This window comes from Pezoporus wallicus, unplaced genomic scaffold (assembly GCF_028554395.1).
Source record: "Pezoporus wallicus isolate ANWC-B61680 ecotype Strahan unplaced genomic scaffold, APGP_CSIRO_Pwel_v1 scaffold_13239, whole genome shotgun sequence".
Lineage (NCBI taxonomy): Eukaryota > Metazoa > Chordata > Aves > Psittaciformes > Psittacidae > Pezoporus > Pezoporus wallicus.
In genome coordinates this window covers 2,210,104-2,233,693 of record NW_026642052.1, presented here as the reverse complement: position 1 = coordinate 2,233,693, position 23,590 = coordinate 2,210,104, and the positions used below count along the sequence as shown (strand labels likewise).

Below are 23,590 nucleotides of genomic sequence, written 5' to 3'. Positions count from 1 at the left end.
GCTACTGCTGAACCCAGGACATTACCATGTAAAGCTGGCTAGAATAAAGATGTTCAAATGTTAACATCTAATTCTGTACTAAGGACATAAATAAATGTCCTGGTTTCAGAGTGACAAAACACTCCCCAGTTCACAGTGATTTCACCCGTGGGTGATGGATGCTTAACACTTCTCAATGTGAATGGAGAAGCCAGATGTTCACACCAAACTCTGAGTCAAGGTGGGGCTCTGCAGCTGCATATTCATAACTCACAGAACTCTGTATCTTTAGGCAACTGTTCAGCAGATCTGCGGTGCATGAATCCTGTTTATCCACAGAGCTTGATGCAGGAGAGCTTACAAATGTTCATACATGAAGCTGACACTAGTTTTTCCTGGTTTTGAGCTATCAAAACAAGGCCAGGAAGAATGGTTGGTGAATGGCCTCATAAACCAACCAAGATTAACTGCAGCTCAACAGAAGCTCTGCAGTCATGCTTAAGGACGGCTTTGGATACCTACAGAAAAGTTTGGACCAGAAGCCCAGAGGACCAACTCATGGCAGGTGGCTGAAGACCACAACAACTTTCCTTGGCCTTATATTCTCCAGATGGAACAAAAGCAGACCTCTCTTTATACAACACACTCAAGTGATGCACACAGCAGCTCCTCTCACCATGCTTGTTGCATGAACCCTGGCAGGATTTGGGGCTGGACTCTGTTGACAAAGTGGGTGGAAAGGCTGTACTCAAATGTACACTATTAGTCATGAAGACAGTCAAGACAGCACACAAACCAACACTGCTCTGTCATCACCAGTATTTACCTTCCACCTGCGCTCAGGCACACTTCTGTCGCTGCTCCAAAGCAAGGTTTCATTTAGCCTGAGCAGGGCAGGAGATGCTGAGCACACCGAGGCTTAGACCATGAGCAGTAACCCTACGATTGGCAGTCTCTGAGCCTGACTTACAGCCAGGTTAACAGACAGCAGAACAGAGAGCATATGTGCGAGTCACAGGGGTGAGGTGTTGGAGTCACTGCCAGACACTCACTACAACTCGCAGTACATACGCAGCCCCAGCTGTTCCTGACTGCCTTGTTTCCCAGTCATGGGATTTGGCTGCAAACCTTTTTCCATTCCTGTCTTCCGATCATCAAAGGTAACAGTGGCAACACAGCCCACTTACATGGTTCCCTCTGGTCTCAGTGCCCTACACAATGCAACCTTAAAGATGAGGTCTTCTGTATCTGTGTTGCATCTAAAATTGTAACCAAGTGGTTGCTTTAATGCTGCTGGTATTGCAAAGCCAAAAGAAACACCACTGCAAACCCACCAAGACTCCATAAAGCCAAACTTGTCAGCTGAACTCTACCAAAAATCCTCAGCAGTCTGTTACAACATAAAGAAGAGAAATTCCTGTTTGACTTGCAGGTCCCAGCTAAGTTGCAGTACTGAGAACATAAGGAAGAAAAGAAAGGTAAAGGATTTGTAAACAGAGACAAGTAAATGAAAGTAACCAAGATTAAAATAAAAAGGAAACTGTAAAGAATACTTCTCATGAATTCTACAGCATTGGCATAATTTTAAACTGCAATACTTGCAGCAATCTGTGATGTATAAATGTACATCAATAAACTATCTCGACAGAGGTAAAAATAAGTCAAGACAAAAAAAAACAAAATGGTTTGTGAACTCTCCAAGTTAATCACTGCATATAAGCTGCCTATTCATTTAGTCCTACTTAGCGTTCCTCAGCAGAGAAGATCCCAGTATCTATTCAGACATCAACTAGTAAACCACCTTATGTATTAATTCCCTGCTATACATGAAACCTCAAGTCCCCTGCGAGGAGAAGGATGTATATGACCTATTTTCTAAAGTGACAAAAGCTCTTGCATGACACTTTTGAGCAGAACAGGTTCTGTGGCTTCTTCTTCATATGATATGGATCAAACTAACTCCTACTTCACCAAGGATTTCACAATACAAACAATGTCACAGGGATTCAATTTCACTTTGTCATCTTCTGAAACAGACTTAAACAGGGGAAGTTCAGGTTAGATATTAGGAAGAAGCTCTTTACAGTGAGGGTGATGAGACACTGGAACGGGTTGCCCAAAGAAATGGTAAATGCTCCATCCCTGGCAGTGTTCAAGGTCAGGTTGGGCAGGGCCTTGGGTGACATGGTCTGGTGTGAGGTGTCCCTGCCCACGGCACGGAGTTGGAACTACATGACCTTAGGGTCCTTTCCAACCTGAACCATTCTATGATTCTATGAACACAACAACTGCACGCTTAGTGCTCCACGTTTATACTATATCCAATTATTTCCCTCAATAAACCAGTACTAGAGAGTGTCCCATGAAATGACAGAAGAGCGACTTGAAATCTTCCAAGCAACTGGCCACTGCATTTGAGAGTAGGTACTATACACTAACAACTGACATATGACACTAGCAAAAAAAAAAAAAAAAATCATCTGTGTTACAAGAACATTAAAGTCTCTTCAAATATCAGAAGTGATTTCTTACAATTAAAGACTGTATTTTTCATGGCCAACTGCATTTAGACTTTGTTTTCCTTCAACTACAGGTCAAGCAACTTGTCCTATAGGAGAATCTCCAAAATAGAGTTATTGATCAATTTGACTAATGCCAGAAGAATAATTACTTGCTTTTACAGAGAAAGGGAGAAAAAATGGCTCCTAAAGCAAACAGAAATATTCACTGAATGGAGTTTATATTCCTCTCACATGCCTTTTCCAAAATGGAAAAATAAATATTTGTGCTTCATGCAAAACAATGCTCCATCTAGATTTCAGAGCATGAATATCAACTAATAAGCTGTGAAAAAAAAATCCCAACATTTCAGACGATAGCAGTTAAGGACCTTGACACATTGCTAATGGATCTCGACACAGGGAATAATCTAAATTCAGAAATATTTTCCTTAAGGTTATATTTAAGGATGCAGACAGCGAGCCAGCAAATTGTTCAGTAATCTCAAGGGCCCATCCACTGCCCTGCACCTGACACCAGGTTTGTGTAGAGACACAGCTCTGCTGGCTCTCTCATCCAGGCATTTCCCCAGCTCTGCTTTGAAAAGCCCCAAGCACAGCCCATTTCCACACAAATATGTTTAATTCATTATTGTGACTGCTGTATGCTTGGTTTGAGAGCCCAAGGTCCAAAGGTGAGTTAATAGCACCAGCAATCCACTAGCAGGACTGGAAAATGCAGTGGTGAGCTTAAAAGTTAACAACAGCCAAGAGAGATGCGATTGCATTGCTGTGAGATGTGTAGTGTGGAGTGGGGATGATTCATCAAAGTAGGCAAAACTAAAATCAGGGTTTCCTCACTTCTCCTTGAACATTGGCCAGCCCATAGCATAGAAGGCAGCAAGACAGGGAAAAGTTAGCCTTAGTAGCCATGCTTTAAATAATACTTCAAACCTTTGTTTATTTCTTTAACCCTCTATGTTTTTATGACAAAGTTGGTTATTAGGCATTAAGTACATAACATCCCGAGAAGGAAAAATGAAAGTACACTGACCTGAACATTGTACTGCGATAGCAGTCAGATGCGTAAAGACATCAGCCACAGAGGCGCTTGCTACTGTACAGATGCTGCACTGCAAACAGGCAAGCTGGCAAGAAACAGACCTCGCTCAGAAAGCCAAATATCTGTTTAAAGCAGAACCAGCAGGATTTGCTGCAGTGCTGGGGCAGCACATGAAGGCCTGTGGCAGCCAGGATGTCCTGCAGTCCAGAGTTACCAGCTGATGTACCATCACCTATTTCTTCTGACCTATTTCATCCTCTCGTAACTGTGCTACACATTCTTACAATCCAAGAACATAACACCATATAACAGATGCCATACACTGAGTTATATTTTTCTAAAGAGCTGTAAAGAAGAATCTTCAATCAAAACCTCTTAAATAATCCTAAAATATGCCTTCCTATTTTTTTACAATCTAAGAAACCATACACAGTCTATGCAATTCAACTTCAGAGGAAGAAAATGCCATCAGGAAATGTGTGGCATTACTCCTTTTGTTCAGGGAAACATGGCTAAGAAGGCAAGGAAATAAAGTAGTTTTACTTCTGCTTAATTACAAAACCTGGAGGACTGCACATGCTCATTAGTTGGAGAACTCCAAAGCAAGTCGAGACCTTGCTGCTCTTATCTAGTAATTCAATGCTCTCTTCTCCTAGTGTCCAAAATGAAAGGCTGAAAGTAAAACACTGTATCTAACTGAATATATACTGCAGTCTAAAACAGTCATATTATTGTCTCCAGAGATGATTCCTATCAGCATAACTGTATGTGAACACTGAAAAGGAATTAAGTAGCTTCTAAGCAGAGCAGGACTCTGTGCGACCAACCAGCATAACCTCTTTTGTAACCAGAATCACTGTTTTCCTGCTCCATTTGTGTTGTGACACTCCATTAGCTGTTCTCTGATCCATGCCATCAAATTCTCCCTTAATAGTGTAAGGACTAAATAGCCATGTGAATTTGTGTCATGACATTTAATTTAACCTAATACAAGATAATTCACCTACAATGTAATTAGCATCATCTTACCCTATTTCTGGGAATTGATGGGAACCTTGTTTTATCAATCTCAAATTTTAAACCTCCTCTATTGTTCCTGCTATGACTTCAAGATGACAAAGAACTGAAATATTGGACTGATAATGATATTATAAACATACAAAAGTACATTTAGAATCCTAAAAGCACAGCCATGCCATGCAAATTTCCAAAGCATAAAAAGCATTGAACGGGGTCTTTCTTAGGAACAGTTTCAGCCAAAATCAATGGTAAGTATATGGAAGGCAGCTGAGGAAAATCACACTCAGAATTACAACCCAGAATAACAGAATGGTTTGAGTTGGAAAGGACCTTAAAGCTCATCCAGTTCCACTCCCTGGCCATGGACAGTGACATCTCCCACTAAACCAGGCTGCTCAAAGCCCCATCCAACCTGGCTTTGAACACTGTCAGGGATGGAGCTTTCACAACTTCTTTGAGCATCTTGTTCCAGCACCTCATCATGGCCACAGTAAAGATTTTCTTCCTTATATCCAACCTAAAATCTCCCCTGTTTCAGTTTGAACCCATTACCTCTTGCCCTATCACTACAGTAGGAACTCATTTGCACTGTTTTACTATGCCACATGATCATATGCTTTCTACATTTAAAATTATAGCATGGGTCTGCAACTCACTAATGTGGAATATGGTTCAAAGTATGTATGTACTATTGAGCCACTTGAAATTATATTACCTGTATTCACAAATGACAAAGAAATCATGATTACCAAATCTAAGCATTTCTATATCTAATTCTAAATCTTACAGTTAAAACAGCAAGGCAGCGTCACCGGGTATCCTGAAACCCTCTTGACACAGATAGCTAATGATATGTTGCATCAGCAGAAGAGGGGACATAGCCTGAGCAAAGGTTTCTGGTGCAACAAGCACAGACCCACAACAGCTTACTCCATCTCAAGATTAACAGGAAGAGCGGGTATTTCTCCTGGGTTACCAAACAGTGCAGCAATCACTTGAACCTTGTGTGGGGCTGATTGTGTGACCACGCTGCACCCTTATTTTCTTTGCAGGACCAGAAACATCTTTCTGTAAGCACCAAACTTTTGAATCATAGCCTTTCCATAGTAATTTTGGTATAAACCTTTTGGAAACAGTGATTATAGTCAAATTGTGGCATTAAATTTGCTATACAATACTTGTCCCACTGATGTTAATGGAAAATTTCCATTGATTTTGCAGAATAGATGTGGGCTTCTCATGTTCGATTTACCATTAAAACTGATTGTAAATAATTTTACATGTCCACATGGACATACCAAAAAAAAAAAAAAAATAAAAATCACAATTTGGGAACATCAGCGCTAAACCTATACTTAAATCCAATACTCCCCAAAGTGCCGGTTATTCTTTCAGATGAGAGCGCAGAACTCTCAGGGTTTTTTTCCACTCTCTTTTTTCCCAGGATGTTATTTTTGTATCTTGGCACTGTTCATTTTTGCTATTTCATTTACACCATGTTTGGTGCAATTACAGCAATAGAATTGTGTCAAGTCTCCTCTGCACTAGACTGTTATGCACTAAGTCTGCTACTGGGTTTATAACTTTACTATTTGATTGGCTTTTTAAATAATATAGAAATACAACTTTGGACTTTAATATTTCCTCTACCAGCCTCAGTTCTACCACTACAGAATTCAAATGTTTCACAGTATTTCATATTCTTCAGTTCCAAATTACAGATGGATAACTGATGGATTCTGTGCTGGAATTTAATCATCTCCATTGCAGATGTATGTCACCATCTGCGTTAACCATCTCTGTTCTCTTAAAAGACAGAGAACAGACCCAGGATTCCCAGCACACAATTCAATACACCCTGAAATGCACACTTACTCTGCTCTCGCCTGCACCTATGGGCACCTGCCTTGGCCTGGACACTTCCCCAGAGAGGGCATTTCATCTACAGACCCTGTGGGAATGTGGATGATCGGCACAGACAGAGCCATCTACACCTTCAGCAGACCTAAGAAATGCCAAATTAGGCTCTTAGCTGAGGTCTCTGGCAGGTGCCTGACCCCAGGTCTCACACTGCTCTAACAGGGAGCTTGTTCTCCTCGCTGTTTGTGCTAAGCTCCCATTTGGCTCGCTGTGAGTTTGTGATATGATTAAGCATGTTGACATACAGAACCACCACGTAATTGTAGATATTCAATGTGTCCCTGTTGTTGTGGCAGAGGGTATATTTAGCAGCTACAGTTACCCTCAGAAACGAAATACACAATCAGCTCCCAAAACCTCCCCCTTTCCCTTAAACACAACCCTGTATTTGCCTTAAGGACTGTAATATTTTGCCATCAGCTGTGCTCTGAAGTAACCACCTCCCGCTGCCTCACCACGCAGATGAACGCTGAATTGCCGGAAAACACATTTCCAAGTCAGTTCTCAAATTCTGCTTGTATCACAGGGTAAATTACTCCTGTATCACCCTGGGCAACTGGAGCCCTCCGGGTGTCAAATCCCGCCTAGGGCTCCGCGAAACCTCCGCGATTTTCACCTTCTCCAGCACCAGCAGCAGAGCCCGAGCTTTTAACCCAGATACCCCCATCTGAAGAGCCCCGCAGCTCCCACCCCTGGGGTGCCGAGCAGCGAGCGAGCAGCACCCTTCCAGCCAACCTCACCGCGGGGCCGGGGCGAGACAGACACCCCCGAGCCCTGCTGCGGGGTGCCGCCGAGGCGGGGGGGAGGCCAGACACGGGTCCCCATGGCTGCGGCCGGCCAAGCCTGTCCCGAGGAGTCCCCGCCGGGGTGTGGAAGACGCTGGGGGCCGGGGCGGCGGAGCCGGAGCCCCCCGCACAGGGTCCCGGCAGCCGCAGCAACTGCCGCCCTGCAGCGCCCGCGGCTGCGGCAGCTCCCCCCGGGCTACGCGCACATACACTCGCGTATTTAATACGGGTTTAGGTTAGCAGCGTCCAGCCGGCTCCCCCGCCCGCACCGCACAGCGGCGCGACGGACCCCCGCGGGGCAGGGACACCGTCCCCTCCCAAAGCACAAAGGGGACCCCAGGGGCTGCCCCCCGCAGCCCCTTACCTGTGCCGGTGCTCATGGCGCGCAGTAGGCGCCGCGCCCGCTGCTGCTCCCGCTGCTGCCGCCGCCCGTCACCGCGCCCCCGCGGGCGGCACCATCCCCGCCCGCCGCCACCGCCGCGCAGCCCGCAACGGGCAGCGCCGCCGCGCTCCGCCCCTGACGGCAGGTGCCGCGGAACGGCGCGGAGCGGCGCGGCGGGCACCTTGGGAAGTGTAGGCAGCCCCGCGCCCTGCTGCGGCCGTTGCGGGGTTCGGCCCTGCCGCTTCTGCGGGCAAAGCTGCTGCAGCCCCCCCTTCTCCAGTCCCCGACAGCAGCAACGTCCTCGCCGCCTCAAGAGCCGCAGTCTGAGCTCACCTTGTTCTCCATCCATCTCCTTGCTCCGGGCTGAGGTCTTCCTCTGCTTTTCCATGCCCGACCTTGTGTTCGGTTCGCATGATGCTCGAGCAAGAGAAATTGGTGCACAGGTGCTTTAGCATGTGCCCAGGAGGGCCAGAGCGTGATGGTGAGGATGTTTGCATCATTCCTCGGCTCATCTTTTGCTCTGGGCAGCGATGCACCTCACGGAGGGTGTCTGGCAGCAAGTCTAGTTGTTCAGGGGAGAAGGTAGTCCTCGCTGGAGCAGGTGAACACTCACTGATCCTTCATATTTGAAAGTACAAGGATGCACAGTGTTTTATTAAAGCCAGCTTGTTCAGTATTTCATCAGTCTGAAAATCTGTTGTAGTTCTGGGGGAAATAATGTTTCAAAAATACCTAAACATCTGTTCTAACCCAGAAGGAGCTAGTCACAGTCAGGTAAACGTATTGCACAGCTCTGCTGATGCTGACTTCAGATGGGGTTTAGGGCAACTTGGAGTTACTGTAACAGCATGAAGAAATAGGGTATGAAGACTTGCTGTGCATGTATATTGGTGTGCTTATTGTGCTCTTTTCCAGCAGCAGGTATCTAAAAGTTAAAATTTAAGTAATAGTTGTAATCATAAAAACCTGCTGACCTTTCCTATTCAGCACCAGTCACTGAAGTGAGATAAGCCCTGTAGCAGTGTTTACACGTCCTGATTTGATAGGGAATTGTGGTCCTTTGTCAGTGTAAACTGAGAACGCCTGGAGATAATTGTTGCCATTGGCAAGTATGTGGACCCGCACTCAGAGCAGCTGTATGGAATCAGACAGTCCAGCCCAGTTCCCCAGTCCTGGCAGTTACCAGCTGAGGGGACTCCCTGCGCCAGATGCGTGTTCTTTGTATTGAAGAACCTTCCATGGATTTTCTTCCATTGTCTTGTCCCATTATTGTTTGAGCCCAGGAACATTTCAAGCAACTACAACATCCTGTGAGAGGGATTTCACAGCTGAACTGTGTGTGGTGTGAAGAGCTATCGGCTTTTGCTTCCATCCTCCTATTTACTATCTTTATTTGATGCCTGCTCCTTCTTGTCATAGAAGAAATAGCAAACATCAAATAATTTGATTCCCTATTCACTTTCTCTGTGTCACTCATGCATTTATACTGCTCTATCAGATTCCACCCTTCCTTCACTCCTACTCTAATTAGTCATTGCTTAAAACTGGTGACTTGTAAGTTCAGTGCCACACTGCTATCTGTCTCTTTCTGTACTTTGTTTTGGAGTTGCATCATTGATTCTTTAGCATCATGTTTGCTAAGCATTTTTATCACCTGTTTTCCATCCTGCAGTCTTCCATTTTCCATTGAAAGCTCTCCTGAGCTCCCCAGCTGTACTGATGCATGCAGCTGAGCTGCATTTGGCCTTGTGGAACTTCACTAAGATGCAGGTGATGCATGAATATCCATGTGTGGATGCATCTTACGTATCTCACTAGTAGAAATATGTAGATCACCTCAGTTGTGGCTGTGAACCAGATGGATGTCTTGTCTGTTCTGCATTCATTCCAATGAGAGATCTGGCTTCTAGCATCACTGCAATGGGTTTTTAACCATGAACTATCTTTGCATATAATCATGAGTTCAGGACAATCCTTGAATGATGCTAGTAAGCCTTTGACTAGGCAGAAGTGTTGCTTTAAAAGCTAAATTAAACATAACTTGTTATACTGAAGTTGGTGGGCCTGCAATCAGTAATGGATGTAATGAAAATGAAACAGCCATGGGCACAAGAGGATTTTGGAAGCTCTGCCTACCAGTCACAGAAACAACTTCAAAGCCCAGGTTACTACACAAATGCTTATAGCACCAGACTTTAGGGGACACTCTAAGAAACAGGTCATGAACTCCGAAATTCTCCTTGTTTAAGACAGTGCCAGCTGCCATAAGCTTAATTAGGAGACCCCATGACCCACAGAATAGTCATGTTCTGCCACTGGTAAGAGCCCATTACTCTAGCCAATGAGCCAGGGAGTAATCATAGATGACACCAGCATTACTTGGGAACAGATCACAGTTCAGTGTTTGAGTGGTCTATGGTAAAAAGAGTTGAAGAGTTTATTCTGAATTCTGTTGGATTTTAAGTTCTCCTTGCTCTCCAGAAAGACATTGTCTCTTCTGTTAAGGAACTTGGCTTTGGAAGTGCTGGCTTCACAGTCAAAGTGAAACCATCTGGAAAGAGTTGCAAGAATGCTTACACTAAATGATTTAAACCAAGCATCCAATCTCACAGATGAAACAGCTGACAGGACTCTGATCTATCCTGAAAACAGGGAGATACACACATCAGGACACTGTCAGATTTAGTCCCTTGTTACTAGCCCAAATCTCAGACTAGTAGGCAGTCATCTCTTGATTTTAATTCCATTTTTAAAAGCGATCAGCTTGTCCAGCCACTGCAAAGAAGGCTGAAAAGCCAGCCTCTCAACTGTCAGCACTTTGCACCTCTTCTGTCATTACTGGGAATTGAATTGGCACTTGGCAATCCTGATGATCCCGCTTCTCCCTTCACATCCTCAATGTTATCCCGAAGTCTTTTAAGAGCATCATTATTTTTTTGGAAAAGCTTAAAAACTTTATGTGAGGCAAAAAAGTTTACTTTTCAGTATATTTCTCCACTAATAATATCTAGAAAGTGCTATGGAAGACTTTATACTGCACTTTACTGTCTCTGAGTATTTAAACTATATTTATTTCTTAAATATATTCATCCATCCTGCACTGTATTGGAAAAAAAAAAATCTTCATTATCTTGAATTCCTAACCATCCTGTTTATCAGAAATGCACCCTCATCATTTAAGGGAATATATGTTCATTATCTTCCCTTGACATGTAAGGGAATATGGCTTCATGTAAAGGAAAAAGAGCAAGCACCAAACCACAGCAATCAACATTGTGTATATTCGTTAACAGGTATTAGCATTACACTTGACTGTGTGCTTCTGTATGATAAGGGTACTGGAGATTTATGGACAAAATACATACCCTTGCAGAAGTTGGTGTAGCTCCATATCAAGTTGTTTTTTCCCCCCCCCCCCGTGTATCTGAATGAAGTTAACCACATCAAAAGGCATTTTCCTCTCTTCATTTTTTTACATTACTTCAAAACTGATGGAATCCAATTGGGGTAATATTCAATTAATAAAACCGTTATTTTAAGACCTGGTTTCACAGCAGAGTGGTCACACACTATTTTTATTTAGTACTTTTCTTGAAGCACCACAGAATCATGGGATAGTTTGGGTAGGAAGGGATGTCCAGCTGAAGGGCTTCATTCTAATATTTATGAACTTTCCAACAGTGGGGATGCCACAGGCCTCTGTCTCTTTGTCTGCAAAGCGTTGTAGGTCATTGCCAATTGAGCAGGAAAGGGGTCATATTTTAGAGAATCTTCATGATGGAGAGCCCAGCAAAAGGGAGAGAAACCAGAACTTGTGCACAGGGAATGAAGCAGAACCTTTTTCTCTTGAGCAAAAAAAATACTTGTGAAAAAACCTTCAGCCAGTTGTCAGAAGTGATTTGCATTCTAATCCAGAATATAGAAGACCACAAATTCAAATAGCTGCTTAACCTTACAAGGTTGGCCCTTGGCTTCATGTTCAAAGCTGACATAGTATCACAAGACATTTAGGTCAAACAACAGCTTGGAGTGAAACTTAAAAGAGCAATTAGTCAGTTTGAGCCAGCTATACTATTAGTTGTTCAAATCCTTCTAAAAATGTCCTAAATGGTTATCTCATGGAAAACAAACCAAACCAAACCCCAAAAGAACAACAGAAAAACCCCACATAAATTAGAGTCATGTAATTAGACATCAACTAGTCTAATTTTATGTCTAATGCCAAATCTGTGTTATGACAGTTTTTGACATTAAAGCTACTATATCTGGGAATTACTGGTTCTGGGACAGCTGCCAAAATAAACCACACTTGTGTTTGTAAAACAGTGTGTGCCTGTGACAGTGTTACCTCTCTATCACCTTACTTTGTTGTATTGGTATGACATTGATAGTAAATGAAATATAAGTCAGGTCTGCAGTTCCAGAAGAATAACAGGCTGGGATCTTAAAATGAGATTCTGCGTATGGAAATAAATTGCCAACTATTCACTGAGCCAGAAGTACACGTGTTTATAAATAATGAATTAGCGTGAAGCAGCTGTAATGAAATAATAACGTAGCACTATATTGAGATGTCTGCATAGCACTATCAAGATGTCAGTAAACTTCCAGGCGAAGCTCCTCTCACACTGTGGGCAGAATATAAATATTGCATCAGCAGTTATAACTTAGACATCAATTACCCATTACAAACCTAAATGCACTATGATCAAATAAAACTCCCAGGGAAACTCTGAAAACAGCAAGAATGAAATAACATCAAAGGGAACAATGGCTGAGGATGAAAGAAATCTTTGTTGCAGCGAGACAATCAGGGACTGTTCTCTCATGTCAGCAGTCAGCTTTTGGGAAGTGGGTCAGAACAAATACATTTTAATATCACAGACTGCTGCATGTGACAGGAAATCTAGCAGGTTATGATTAACATCACAATATGATTTATACACAGATTACAGCAGGTTACACCCAGGTTGCAGCAATGGAATGTGCAGAAATACAAATGCGAAGGATGGTTTGGGGAAGAGATGAGCCAGAGCATGAATAATACGAAAGTCACTACACTTGCAAAAACAGTGGCAAAAATGAAATTTTAATTTGAGAATGGCAGATGAAGTTTGCAGGGATTTCAGTGCAATTTACACAGCCTGCAGAACCATGGCATCAGTACTCCTGAGTGTAAACATGTAAATCATGTTGTGCTCTCTGTAGTAAACAAGCAAGAAGTATAATACTATCCCTTTCGTGCCTTTGCAGAGTGGTTAACGCTTATTAAGCATATTGTGATCTCTTGTAAGTGTGACTCCTTGGTCTTTATTTGAAGCTACAGCTTGTCACTTGTAGGAGATGATATTGCAATCCATTGGCCCCGAGTCAATTTAACTCCATTTTGCAGTACAGGCTGATTTCTTATTGCTCACCCTACATTGCATCTCCAACACTGTTCTTATGTGAAAGAAAAAGAAAAAAAAACCAGCATCATGCTTCCTGAGTGACAAAATTCTCCCACAGCACTGTCTGTCAGTGAGGCTTTGCCTGATGAGATGTGTGACAGCTTACAGAAGCTTCTGGCACACTCTGCCAGGGAACGTACCTGGGCAGGCAGGCACTAGACCCTGCAAAAATGCATCTGTGACTGAATACTTCTATGTGTGTCCTCAGCTGCATTAAACCTGTCTTGTACTATCAGTTTTGCTTTTCAGGCTTGATACAAAGTGAAGGACTTGGTCTGTATGTAATGGCCTGGGCCAAGCCTACCTAAAAGATAACTTCAAGGTTTTGGGTGAGGTTTCTGGATAACACGCACAGATGTTAACTAGAAAATAAGAAGGAATGGAAACATAATGTGTTGGGTTTTTCTTTTCTTTCAAACGTGGGAAAAGTGGAGAAAATGTCAATGTATATAAGGAATGGACATGGCACATACTATCCATTTAATGGAGCTAATACTTATTATAATTTGGGGGGTTAGCTACATGCCCTTAAATGTATTAAGAATCTTTTAATAGAATGCCCCCATTCATTCACATCATAACATCACTATTGTCTGTGATGGTAAATGAAAGTACATTTCATTTCATCAAAAATCCATAAATGGGATTGTAAAAGGGTTCCAGGGCCAAAATTCAGACTGGAAACATCTACAGCTTAGATTATTTTCAGATCCATATTGAGAAAAGCTCTGCTGTGCCTCAGATCTTTTCTATTAAATAGAAAATCTTTCTTCATATTTCTCAAGACTATCGATCGCACTATGCCTTTTATAGATTTTCTTCTTCTAAGAATTTCTGCCCCAAGCACACAAAGGCTGGATACTTCAGAAGCAGAAAGTGTTGTGCTTGTTATGCTTATTATCATCTTTTTATATCTGTTATACCTTTATATTTTTTTATACCTTTCTACTTGTGGTGTCTGTAGTCAAGTGGTCTAAAAGGATAGGTATGAGAGGAAAGGTGTTACTAGAAGTTGTAACATAGAAGTTGTAACATACAACTAGAAGTTGTAACGTAGATCTACAGATAAAACTGCAAAAAATGGACTCCATCTTGTACACGTGAGCCCTTCTTCAGGCCTCAGCTAGAGGGCAGCAGTAATTTGGAAGAATCCCAATTACTTTGACGGTTTACACTGATGCAGAATTTTACAGTTATTTTTGAGCTCAAAATCATCAATATAGGTCTTTCGATACTGTAGACATTTAGGTGCCTGGAGATGTTAATCCAAAACTGTAAGAAGATAGTATTTTGGGCTACCTTGATCAAAGGAAAACTCCTCATACGGCATGCCTACCACCACCATTTCATTCTGTTTTACACAGAAGCCACTGACACTAAACTGTGTCACACCTCCTGAATGGCACAGAGATTAAAAGGTGATATATCACAGTTCTACAATTGTTTCTAGCCTAGCGGCTATCATCATTTCGGGCCCTCCAGCTATTCCTTCAGGTACGTGCTTCCACAGAGCACCAGCAGAGGAAAAAGTCAGCCTTTGTTTCTACTGAATCCATGTTTAATCACAGAATCATAGAATACCAGCTTGGAAGGGACTTCAAGCATCATCTGGTCTAATCTTTCCAGGTAGAGCAAGACCTATACTAGATGTCCAGGCTGTCCAGCCAAATCATGAAAGTGTTCAACATCAGGGAACCCACCACTTCCCTGCTGGGATTATCCCAATGGCCGATTGTTCTCATTGTGAAAAACTTTCTCTAGTGTCCAACTGGAATCTCCCAAGCAGTAACTGGAAAAGACTTCTCCTCCCATCTTTTCCAGGTGACTCCTTATAAAAAGGGAGTCTCCATCTTCTTTGTAGCCACCCTTTAAGTACTGGAACATGATGCTAATATCTATGCTATTGAAATAACTTTCCTCCACTTTGGATGCCTATGTAAGTCAAAGTTTACTTCCTCAATACCAAAACTAGCTCAAGAGATATCTGCATTCCATGTATATTCAAGCTCCCATAAATAAAGTTCCCTCACCCTGCATTTTCTAGCACTAAGCAGAATCACCAAGCAGATGGGTGAATTTCTGTACTGCAAATTAAGTGTTTCAGTGCACAGCAAAGGACTGTAAGTGCTTCTCTGTTAGAAGTCTTTTTATCCATCCCAGAAGTGCTTTAGCACCCTGGTAAAAAAAAAAGAGTGTGACTATGTGTATAGAAATATAAAAATGTATTTCAAATAGCATACATTTATGCAAATCCTTAAAAGGGAGAAAGAATTGGAGCAGATCTAAATATTCACTGCTGCTGCTCCTCCCCTTCTTTTTAAAAACCAAGCAGCCATGGCTTTCTGCTCTACTCCTTACAATAAAGTGCTTCAGCTACACTGACATAGTTTTCTCTGTTTAAAAAGCTAGCAGAAAAACTATGACAACCTAAGTGAGAAATCTCATTTGGGAAACAATCTTGATTAGTGCCATTTTCTGAACGCCTAACATGGAAAAGATTTCTTCGAAGGAAAAGAGACATCAAATTCATTTGAGCAACATAATATATAATCTCTCCGTATATCACTATGTACTTCCTGGCTATCTATAAGAAGGTTTCCTTAAGGATAAACTCTTACTTCTATCTGCAGACTTCAAGCAGCTGGAAAAAGTTAACCTTTAATCACAAATCAATTCACCTGGTTATTAAAGGAAGTCGTGTTCCCCCCCCCCCCTTTTTTTTTTTTTAGTTTAAACAACCTGCAATGCTATAAAAGGTGGGATTTTTGCTTGTTGAGGGTAAGAAATATTTAATTATCTTTTTCTTTTAGCTGGTGTTCTAGGGGGGCTCAGCTGTCAATTGAGTTTCATGTAGGCATTTGTTTTTCCTTTTAATAGTTGGAGGCTTGAAGAAGAACGAAATTGTTGTTTCCATGTTCAATGTGTTACCTCAGTTCTGAAGGCTTGGTTAGATGTTTTAGAGGCCTTATTTACCAAGTGGTTTGTTAATCCTGGTAAATAAGATAAAAGAAATTTAAATTCACTTTAGAAATGGGAACAAAAACGGAGGAAGCTCATTCCCTATATTGAAGCCTGTGAATACAAACTGTCTAAATGCTTTTGGCTTTGGGTGATTGAGAAGTAAAAGCTTTCTGTGCCATGTGCAGCTTGGAAATCTGTGCTTAATTTGAGGAGGCCGTTATTTCTATAGGGCAGAAAATAAATCCTGGCGACCTAGAGAGTAAAGGAAGGAAATGATTAGTCTTCCAAGTGGTAAGTGACAATATTTATTCTCTGCTGATGAAGTTACTTTTGAAGGTTTCTCTTTCTCTAATACATGGAGGCTTATGGTCCATGTCATGGCTGAGACCAAGCAGGGAATCTGATCGCAACTTTCTTGCTTGCTGTGATTTGGACATAAGCACAATCTGTTTCCTTAGTAGGACCATGTTGGCTTTTTATTGATGGCTAAAAATGTTCTCAAGTGAGTAATAGCAGCTCTCAGGAGCTGCTAACCTTAGGAGGAAGCTCTGTCAGGTGTGTACCATGTTATTGCTTGTCCTGAGGAATAACAAACTCAGTAACATCTATTAATAACATTTGGTAAATGTAAGTAAACGTAGCTATTATTTAGTGAGTGGGATAAATAGCTTAGGAGCTGTTTAAGCGGTGTAACAGCTGGATGTTTTGACTCAGCATTTTCCTGCAGACTCCAAGGCGACAGCATTTCCGTACAGATGGATGACCGTATATTTTTCTTTTCATGTTTTCTGCTTTTCCTTTCTGAAGCAGACTATGGAGCTGTTAGTGTGTTTTTCAGGACCTGGGGGAAGTAAAGCTATCTGAGCGCCAAACAGGCAGATGAAAGATGACAGGACTCCATGAAAAAACACTTTAACTCTTTAGTTAATTCTATATGTAGTTACTGTGGAGAGATAACATGCTAATCAAAAGGAAACATATGGCTAAACCTATTTCTGTGGAATTTTTGGGTAGCTATTGTGTGAACATAACACAACTAATACCCATGTATGCTGCTAATCCTGCTAAAATCAATCTAGTTATTTCAGTAATCTTGCTAAGTAAAAGGTTGCCACTGTGAGTTCACGCTTCAGGCTGGAGAGTTTTCACATCTAGGGGCTCAAGTGAGAATTCTTTGAACTTTTCAGTACAGATTGTGTTATGTTACATTTCGTTTTAAGTGAAAATACCTCAATCACTGGATAAAATAAGAACTGATAGAGGCTAATTCAGCCAAGAAAGCAGTATCTTGTGTGATTTCAAACTTGTCATGCCAGCTGTAAATAGTGAAGAATGCTAATTTCAGCAACCTGTGAAACAAAGAGATTCTTTAACGATCAGGTTCAGCAGGGGGAAATGAGCTTTGTAACATTAAGTGGACTTGAGATGAAAAAGATCAGATAGGAATTTAACAAAGCAGGTAAGAAGATCCTTTCTTGCCTAAATCTGCTATTTGCTATTAGTTATCAGTCAAACAAGTTACATTTCATTCTACTTATGTGTTGAATTCAGTCCCTTTGGCAATAGACTACTCCTTCATAGGTATGCAACCAGCCGTGATGGAATAATAGTTATACTGGAAGGTATAATTGGCCTTAATATTAAAATGCATTGTTTTTCCTAAACCAAGCTGCTGTAGCAAAAAAGCAGTCAGACAAGCATGCAGCTGCAGAAGGGCACACAAACAGGATGATGAAAGCAATGCCAGAGAGAGACAATTAGAGGAAACGTCTTGTTTCAACACGCAATGTCCTCTGCTTTTTGTCAGCTTCTTCTAATAATCCTGAAAAGATCAGGGACAGCCCAACATAAGCAAGGCCGTTGAGTCTTCAGGAAACTTTAATAGTTAAAGGTGGCCTATTCTCAAGCCTATCCTTCTGCATAAGGAAACCTGAAGAGGTAGCACAATTTCTAGTCCATAAAATGTCGTATAAGGGATGAGATTACTAATATGGAAACCACGCTGTGCTCCTTTTGTGTTTTTCCTGTTTGCTAAAATATATTGGTCTCTGGAGTTATGTCATGAGAGCAGCTGTTCACATCTTCAGTTTCTGTAATGCAGGTTGGTACTGTTTCATTAAAACAATGAGAAGTCCAGGACCAGCATTTGATGTCATTACTCTGAAGCTGAAAAGATTGTTTTCCTTGTTTCCCCTTAAACCATATATCAATATATGCCCCCCAAGAATTGAAGTACCTTGAATGGCATGATTAAATGTGCTTTGGTGTAAAATCACAGAGGAAGCTGAGGATTCCTGATGTAGTTGAAGAGTCCCTGATCATTGAAGGGAGGGCTGGACTAGATGAGCTTTGAAAGTCCCTTCTGACTGAAACCATAGCATGATTCTAAGCAGGTGTTGAAAGGGGAGTTGGGAGCCTGGAGTTCAGTTGTTGCTATTTTGTTATTAGTTTCCTTAAGTGAGTTGCACTTCCCCTAACTTAACTTCTCTATAGTAAAAATCGGTCATTTGTTTTAATTTTTTTTTTTTTTTTAGATTTTAGGGACACACTAATTGGTGGTAGGTTCTACAGTGTTTGGGCCATAAAAAGAGGATGGAGGATTGGCATTCATTAGGAAAAATACAGAGTTAGATGATTTTGGTTTCTTCGCAAATCTACCTTGAGTATACATAAGAGGTGATAGGAATGGCAGTGAAGAACTGGGGTTATAAAATGTAAACGAAGATTATCCTTAAATATACAAATAAAATGTGATTAAAAGATTTAAGCAGTCTTAAAACTCATAGAAAATCAGACAGTAAAATGGTGACAGAAATATGGTATTTCATGCTGTTGGCATAGCTACTACATAAATTAATTAAAATTGAAGTGACATGCTTTGTGTACTGCACTATAGTGCAATATCAAATTGTTTCCAGTGGGAGGAGAGCCCTGTGGGATGATTGGTTAGTTGTGATTTATACAATTATTTGAATACCTTCCAATTTCATAATTTCTGGAAAGATGGAGAGTTCCCAAGCATACTGCAGGAACAGATTGGTCAATCAGTGTGAAGTAGCATTTATGATTCATATTAACATGGTGAGACAGGATGAAGTAAGGTAAATGAGAGCATGACTTGTAATTATTAATACCTAGTTTATAAACTCTAAAGCTAACTTTTAAGTGCATGTTCCTTGAGACAGGTTAGCAGGGGTCATAACTAAGGTCTCTAAGGCATCTGAATGGTCAGGGTTTTTTTCTGTTCCCCCTAGCAAGAGCTGTAGGATGGCAGCAGTGCTGCATGGGACAACCCATCATCTCAAATCACATTCTCCAGGTGCTGCCTGGTCCCACGGGTTCCCTCTGATATGTCTCAGGACAACACTCCCTGCCAACACACCCACCACGTGTGGTCAATGGCCTGATACCTCAAACACTGTGATGCTGCTGACTAGAGATGTCTGAGATAACATATTTTGGGGTGGACAATGTGTTGTTCTGTTCTCATGTACTGCCTGCTGCAATGCAGCCCACACCGATGGTGTGTGGGGTACTTGGGGCTCACCTATAAGAGTATCCTAACAGCGACTAATGGTGAACATTACATTATGTTGGGGAGGAAGAGAATATGGAAACATCTCAAGGTGTGGAGGACAAAAAGCAAGCAAATTTGAAATAGGATGGATTATTTTCAGTTTCTCTTGTCCTTGCCTTTGTGGGTCATTTAGGATATGGCATCTGGATTAGCGATAAATTCTTCTGACCCAGAAGATATGCTTTGCATATACTTCACAACGGACTTTCTGAACTCCCCAAACTAATATCTAATGCTGCATAGTGTATGATAGATCTGCAGAAGTCTGCACTTCTGCAATATAAACCCAAGTGTATCGATGTCAAACAGTTCTTCATCAAAGAAGCAAGTCAAACAGCTTTTTGTAGCTGGAATGATGGCAAGAAACCTAATTCAGTGATCAAACGCAGAGGGGAGATAAAGCCTGGTACTCCATCTGAAGGACTATTTGTTACTTTGTCTGAACAATGCTTGCTTAACACAATGGCCTGGATGTGTCCCATGAAACCTTTTAATCACTAATGCAAAATGCCAACATGAATTATTGCTTTGAAAAGCAGGAGTGTGTGAACAAACCTTCCAGCACACTTGATCTGTTTCTGCATTGCATAATGAACTTTAGTAGCTCAACTCCATGCTCATGAATGTTTCTTTTTTAAAAAACCTGAAGTTTTTGAATTAACAGTATTGGTTAATAGACAACTTTTTGTACTTGCCACGTCCAAGCCAGGCTGTGCAATCAACAGGAAAGATAAGAAGGTCAAACAGGAAGAGCTGTGCTGGAGTCAGTTGTGAGCAGAGCTGAGGAAGGCACAGATCTGTGTGCTCTTTTCCAGCATGTTATAGTGAATCAGACTTGGAAAAGGTAGGAGAAGTCGTGTGCTCTATATCTGCATGCCTGTCTTTCACTCTATTTTAGGTACCTGTGGTCTGATATTTGACTAGGTTTGTTGTTAACATGTTAGAATTGCAGCCAGTTAACCAGTAATTTCAGTAGTGGTCAGTAATTTGTGTCTGTAAAATGACTGGAAAATATATGTAAATGTGATCTGTCATGGTTACAAGAACCTGCTGGGAATTCCTGTTCTGCTCTATGTTCCCTCTTCTAGGTGGTGTTGCGTGAGGCTGAAAAGCTGTTCAGTAACAAAAGCATTCCTTCTACTTTATTCCTCTGCACTAGCTGCCACAGGCCAAACTCTGTCAAATCTAGCACTCCAAATGAAGTATCAAGATTCACAGATGCCTTTTATAGCTTTCTAAGAGTGATCTGATTTTTTTTTCAGAGCACCTCTAGAGATTATGCTTATTTTTAATCAGCTATGAAACTGTGGATTTTAGCCTACAATTTCCCATATCTAAACTTGGAAATTTTGGGCTTATGGTGCTTTCAGAGCTGGATTCTGAGTGAAAAGTATGCTATGAGATGAATAAAATTAATTGTAAGAGAATGATAAAACTTTTAAAGGAATCTATTGTATCTTTGCAGCTTGCTTGGGCTTTTTTGTTTGTAGACTGACTGTGAAGATTGATACTGCTTGCAACACAGTTTACTAAGAATTGCTTACTAACCTAAAGTTACTTCAGTGATAAAGGAGTCATTCTTCCCTTTTGGAGAGTACTCACATTCCTAAGTCTGTTTACCCTGATCACAGATTTGCTTTACCTTTGTGTAATGCGTAGCAGCACTGCAGGAAAAAGTGTTCAGTATACAGTACATAGTATGGAATTCTTTTAATTCATGCCTGTGACTGAATTTCACAGGCAGCAAGGCTGTGATTTACTTTCTCTGAGGACAAAGCTTATAATCTTGGCTGTAAGATGTTTGTAGCCTAATACACGAGATGTGAAAAAGAAGTGAGTTGAAATTGGTGAGAAGGAGTAATAACTATTCAAGCACCAATTTAGTAAAATGACCTAGATTAGTTTATGGCAGCATAGTCGCAAGACTGTGCTATTGTATGACATGTGGGATGTACAGGAGATGTCCTTATGTCCCTGCCTATGTCAGGTGGGCTGGAACTAGATGATCTTAAGGTCCTTTCCAACCCTAACTATTCTATGATTCTATGAGATAAAGCAGAACAGAAGATCAAGAGTGTGCATGCAGTCAAATGTCCTTTAAATTGGGCAATGCAGGCTTCAGTAGCTGTCTTCCCTGGTTTGGAGCCCTGGAGGTACACAGTGCACTACAGACGACAAGTAAGAATTTGTGGGTCACCAGAGATGTGTTGACTTGGGCACAGCAGCAGTGGCTGGAAGAGACTTTACATTTAGAAGCATCGCCCTGCTCCATCAAGGGCTGAGGTGAGGTGAGGGAAGAAACAAACCGTAGCTAGTGGTCATTTTCTTTGCATGAGATAGGAAATGATGCAGAGAGGAGCAATGACAGTAACCTTGCACCATCCGGGTTTCCAATATGTATGGGATAAATTAATTCAAGTTTACATTCACCTCTGGATTCTATTTGTCCAGCATTTCTATAGCACTCCTGTATGACCACAAGTAACGTTTGTCTTGATTTCCATCTCTGTAAAGCTAGAATAACTGTATTTGCCGCTGGTAATGTGAAGCTAGCCATTAACAAGTTGTCCTGAGCCTTCTAGAGGGAAGATGAGTGAGAGAACTATTGTTTTGCATGCAGGTTTTAGACAACTAGTTCAAGTATTTTTATATATTCGGTCCTATTCTCATACTTAGAAATACACCTTTAAAGAGAGAGAGACAGAACCTGTTCAGTAGATGTTAAGAATTTTCTTCAACCCCCTTTAAAGTGGAAGGGAGTTGGTGGGAGAGAAAGCATTCCTGTCATCGGAATCCGTTTCTAAAACAACAAAAGGCAGAGGGGTGGAAAGCAACAATAGGCAAGGTGTGGGGGTGGGTGGTGGAAAGCAACTTCAACCTCCATAGTTGGGGAAATGGAAAATGTTAAGCTATATGCTTTTTCTTCTGGTCAGCTATATTTTGAAAACAGAGATAGAAGCACTCAGTGAAAAGGAAGTAGCCACAGAGGGAAAAGCATGATAACATAGTTGTTCTACTTACCTTCCAGCAGGAAAGAAGTGTCTTATTTCCACCTCATGTTCAACAGCTGTGGAATACAGATCTTTCCAGCTTGCTGTGCTCTGTGAGAAGGCAAGAGGAAGGTGGAGTGACCTTCTGAGCCTTGCAAGCCTGGAGAGGTGATACCAATAGCTCTGTGCAGTGCAGCCTGTCCAGGGAGCTCAGGCCATGGGGAAGGATGAACACAGTGGATGCAGTAGCACTCCTGTAGCAGTTGTTGAGCTGTCCAGCATCTGCCTCTCCTTTCTTGCTCTGCATCCCCGCTTTGATTTCTTGTCTTAGACTGCCAGGCTCCCCCCCAGTCAGTGTAGAATGCCAGCACTTTCCTGCATGGCTTTTCAATAGAGGTTGGTTCCTGGTTTAGAAAATGGAAAGATCATTAAGTTTTATGTTCAATGTCATGAACCAAATAAAGATTTCTTAGCCAAACCTCAAGGACCATGAGATAAAATCATTTGTCTAAATACTAAACACGACGCTTTGTCAGCGCACATAACTAGTTCTTACAGTGTATATTTACAGAAGACAAACTTGCTGCTTAAGGTGAGTGGTAGCCCTTTAATCCATTTCTTCATGTTGTATTTCTTCCTATTAACAAATGGCCAGTTGCTAGTAAGTATAATGGTAAATTAGCTTTATAGATTTATGAAAACCCTCATGATGACAGTGACTAAAGCATTTGAAGTTTAACAGTCTCTAAATGTGTTTTATAATGGATAAATGTTTTTCTCTGGTTTTGTGCCTATGAATCTGTTTTAATTTGTACTGGAATGGTTAAATAATTGAAGAGAAAGCATCAGCATAATAAATATGGTGATCATACCACAGCATTGCTTGTATGTTACGATTTTGCTCCTTGGGGAGCAAAGATGAATAGTGAAAGGATGGTGATGTGATGCAAAATTCTATGAAATCT

At 41.5% G+C, this 23,590-nt stretch overlaps 2 protein-coding genes across 17 annotated transcripts in view; one reads left to right on the top strand and one right to left on the bottom strand.

Moving 5' to 3' along the window:
* Nucleotides 1–7,773, bottom strand: part of ABLIM2 (actin binding LIM protein family member 2) — a 134,833-nt gene extending 127,060 nt beyond the window's left edge. For all 15 annotated transcript variants that reach the window (XM_057426721.1, XM_057426723.1, XM_057426725.1 and 12 more), the window contains exon 1: nt 7,630–7,773. In XM_057426721.1, the coding sequence (XP_057282704.1) occupies nt 7,630–7,645 (16 nt within the window). In that variant the 5' untranslated portion in view covers nt 7,646–7,773. The remainder of the gene's footprint in view (nt 1–7,629) is intronic.
* Nucleotides 7,774–15,836: 8,063 nt separating this feature from the next.
* The window catches only part of SH3TC1 (SH3 domain and tetratricopeptide repeats 1), a 38,602-nt gene continuing 30,848 nt past the window's right edge, over nt 15,837–23,590 (top strand). The window contains exons 1-2 of one of the 2 annotated variants that reach the window (XM_057426708.1): nt 15,837–15,875; nt 20,345–20,479. The gene's annotated coding sequence lies outside the window, so the exon portion shown is untranslated. Of the gene's footprint in view, nt 15,876–20,340; nt 20,480–23,590 lie in introns of both variants that reach the window. The other variant, XM_057426709.1, reaches the window with a different exon arrangement.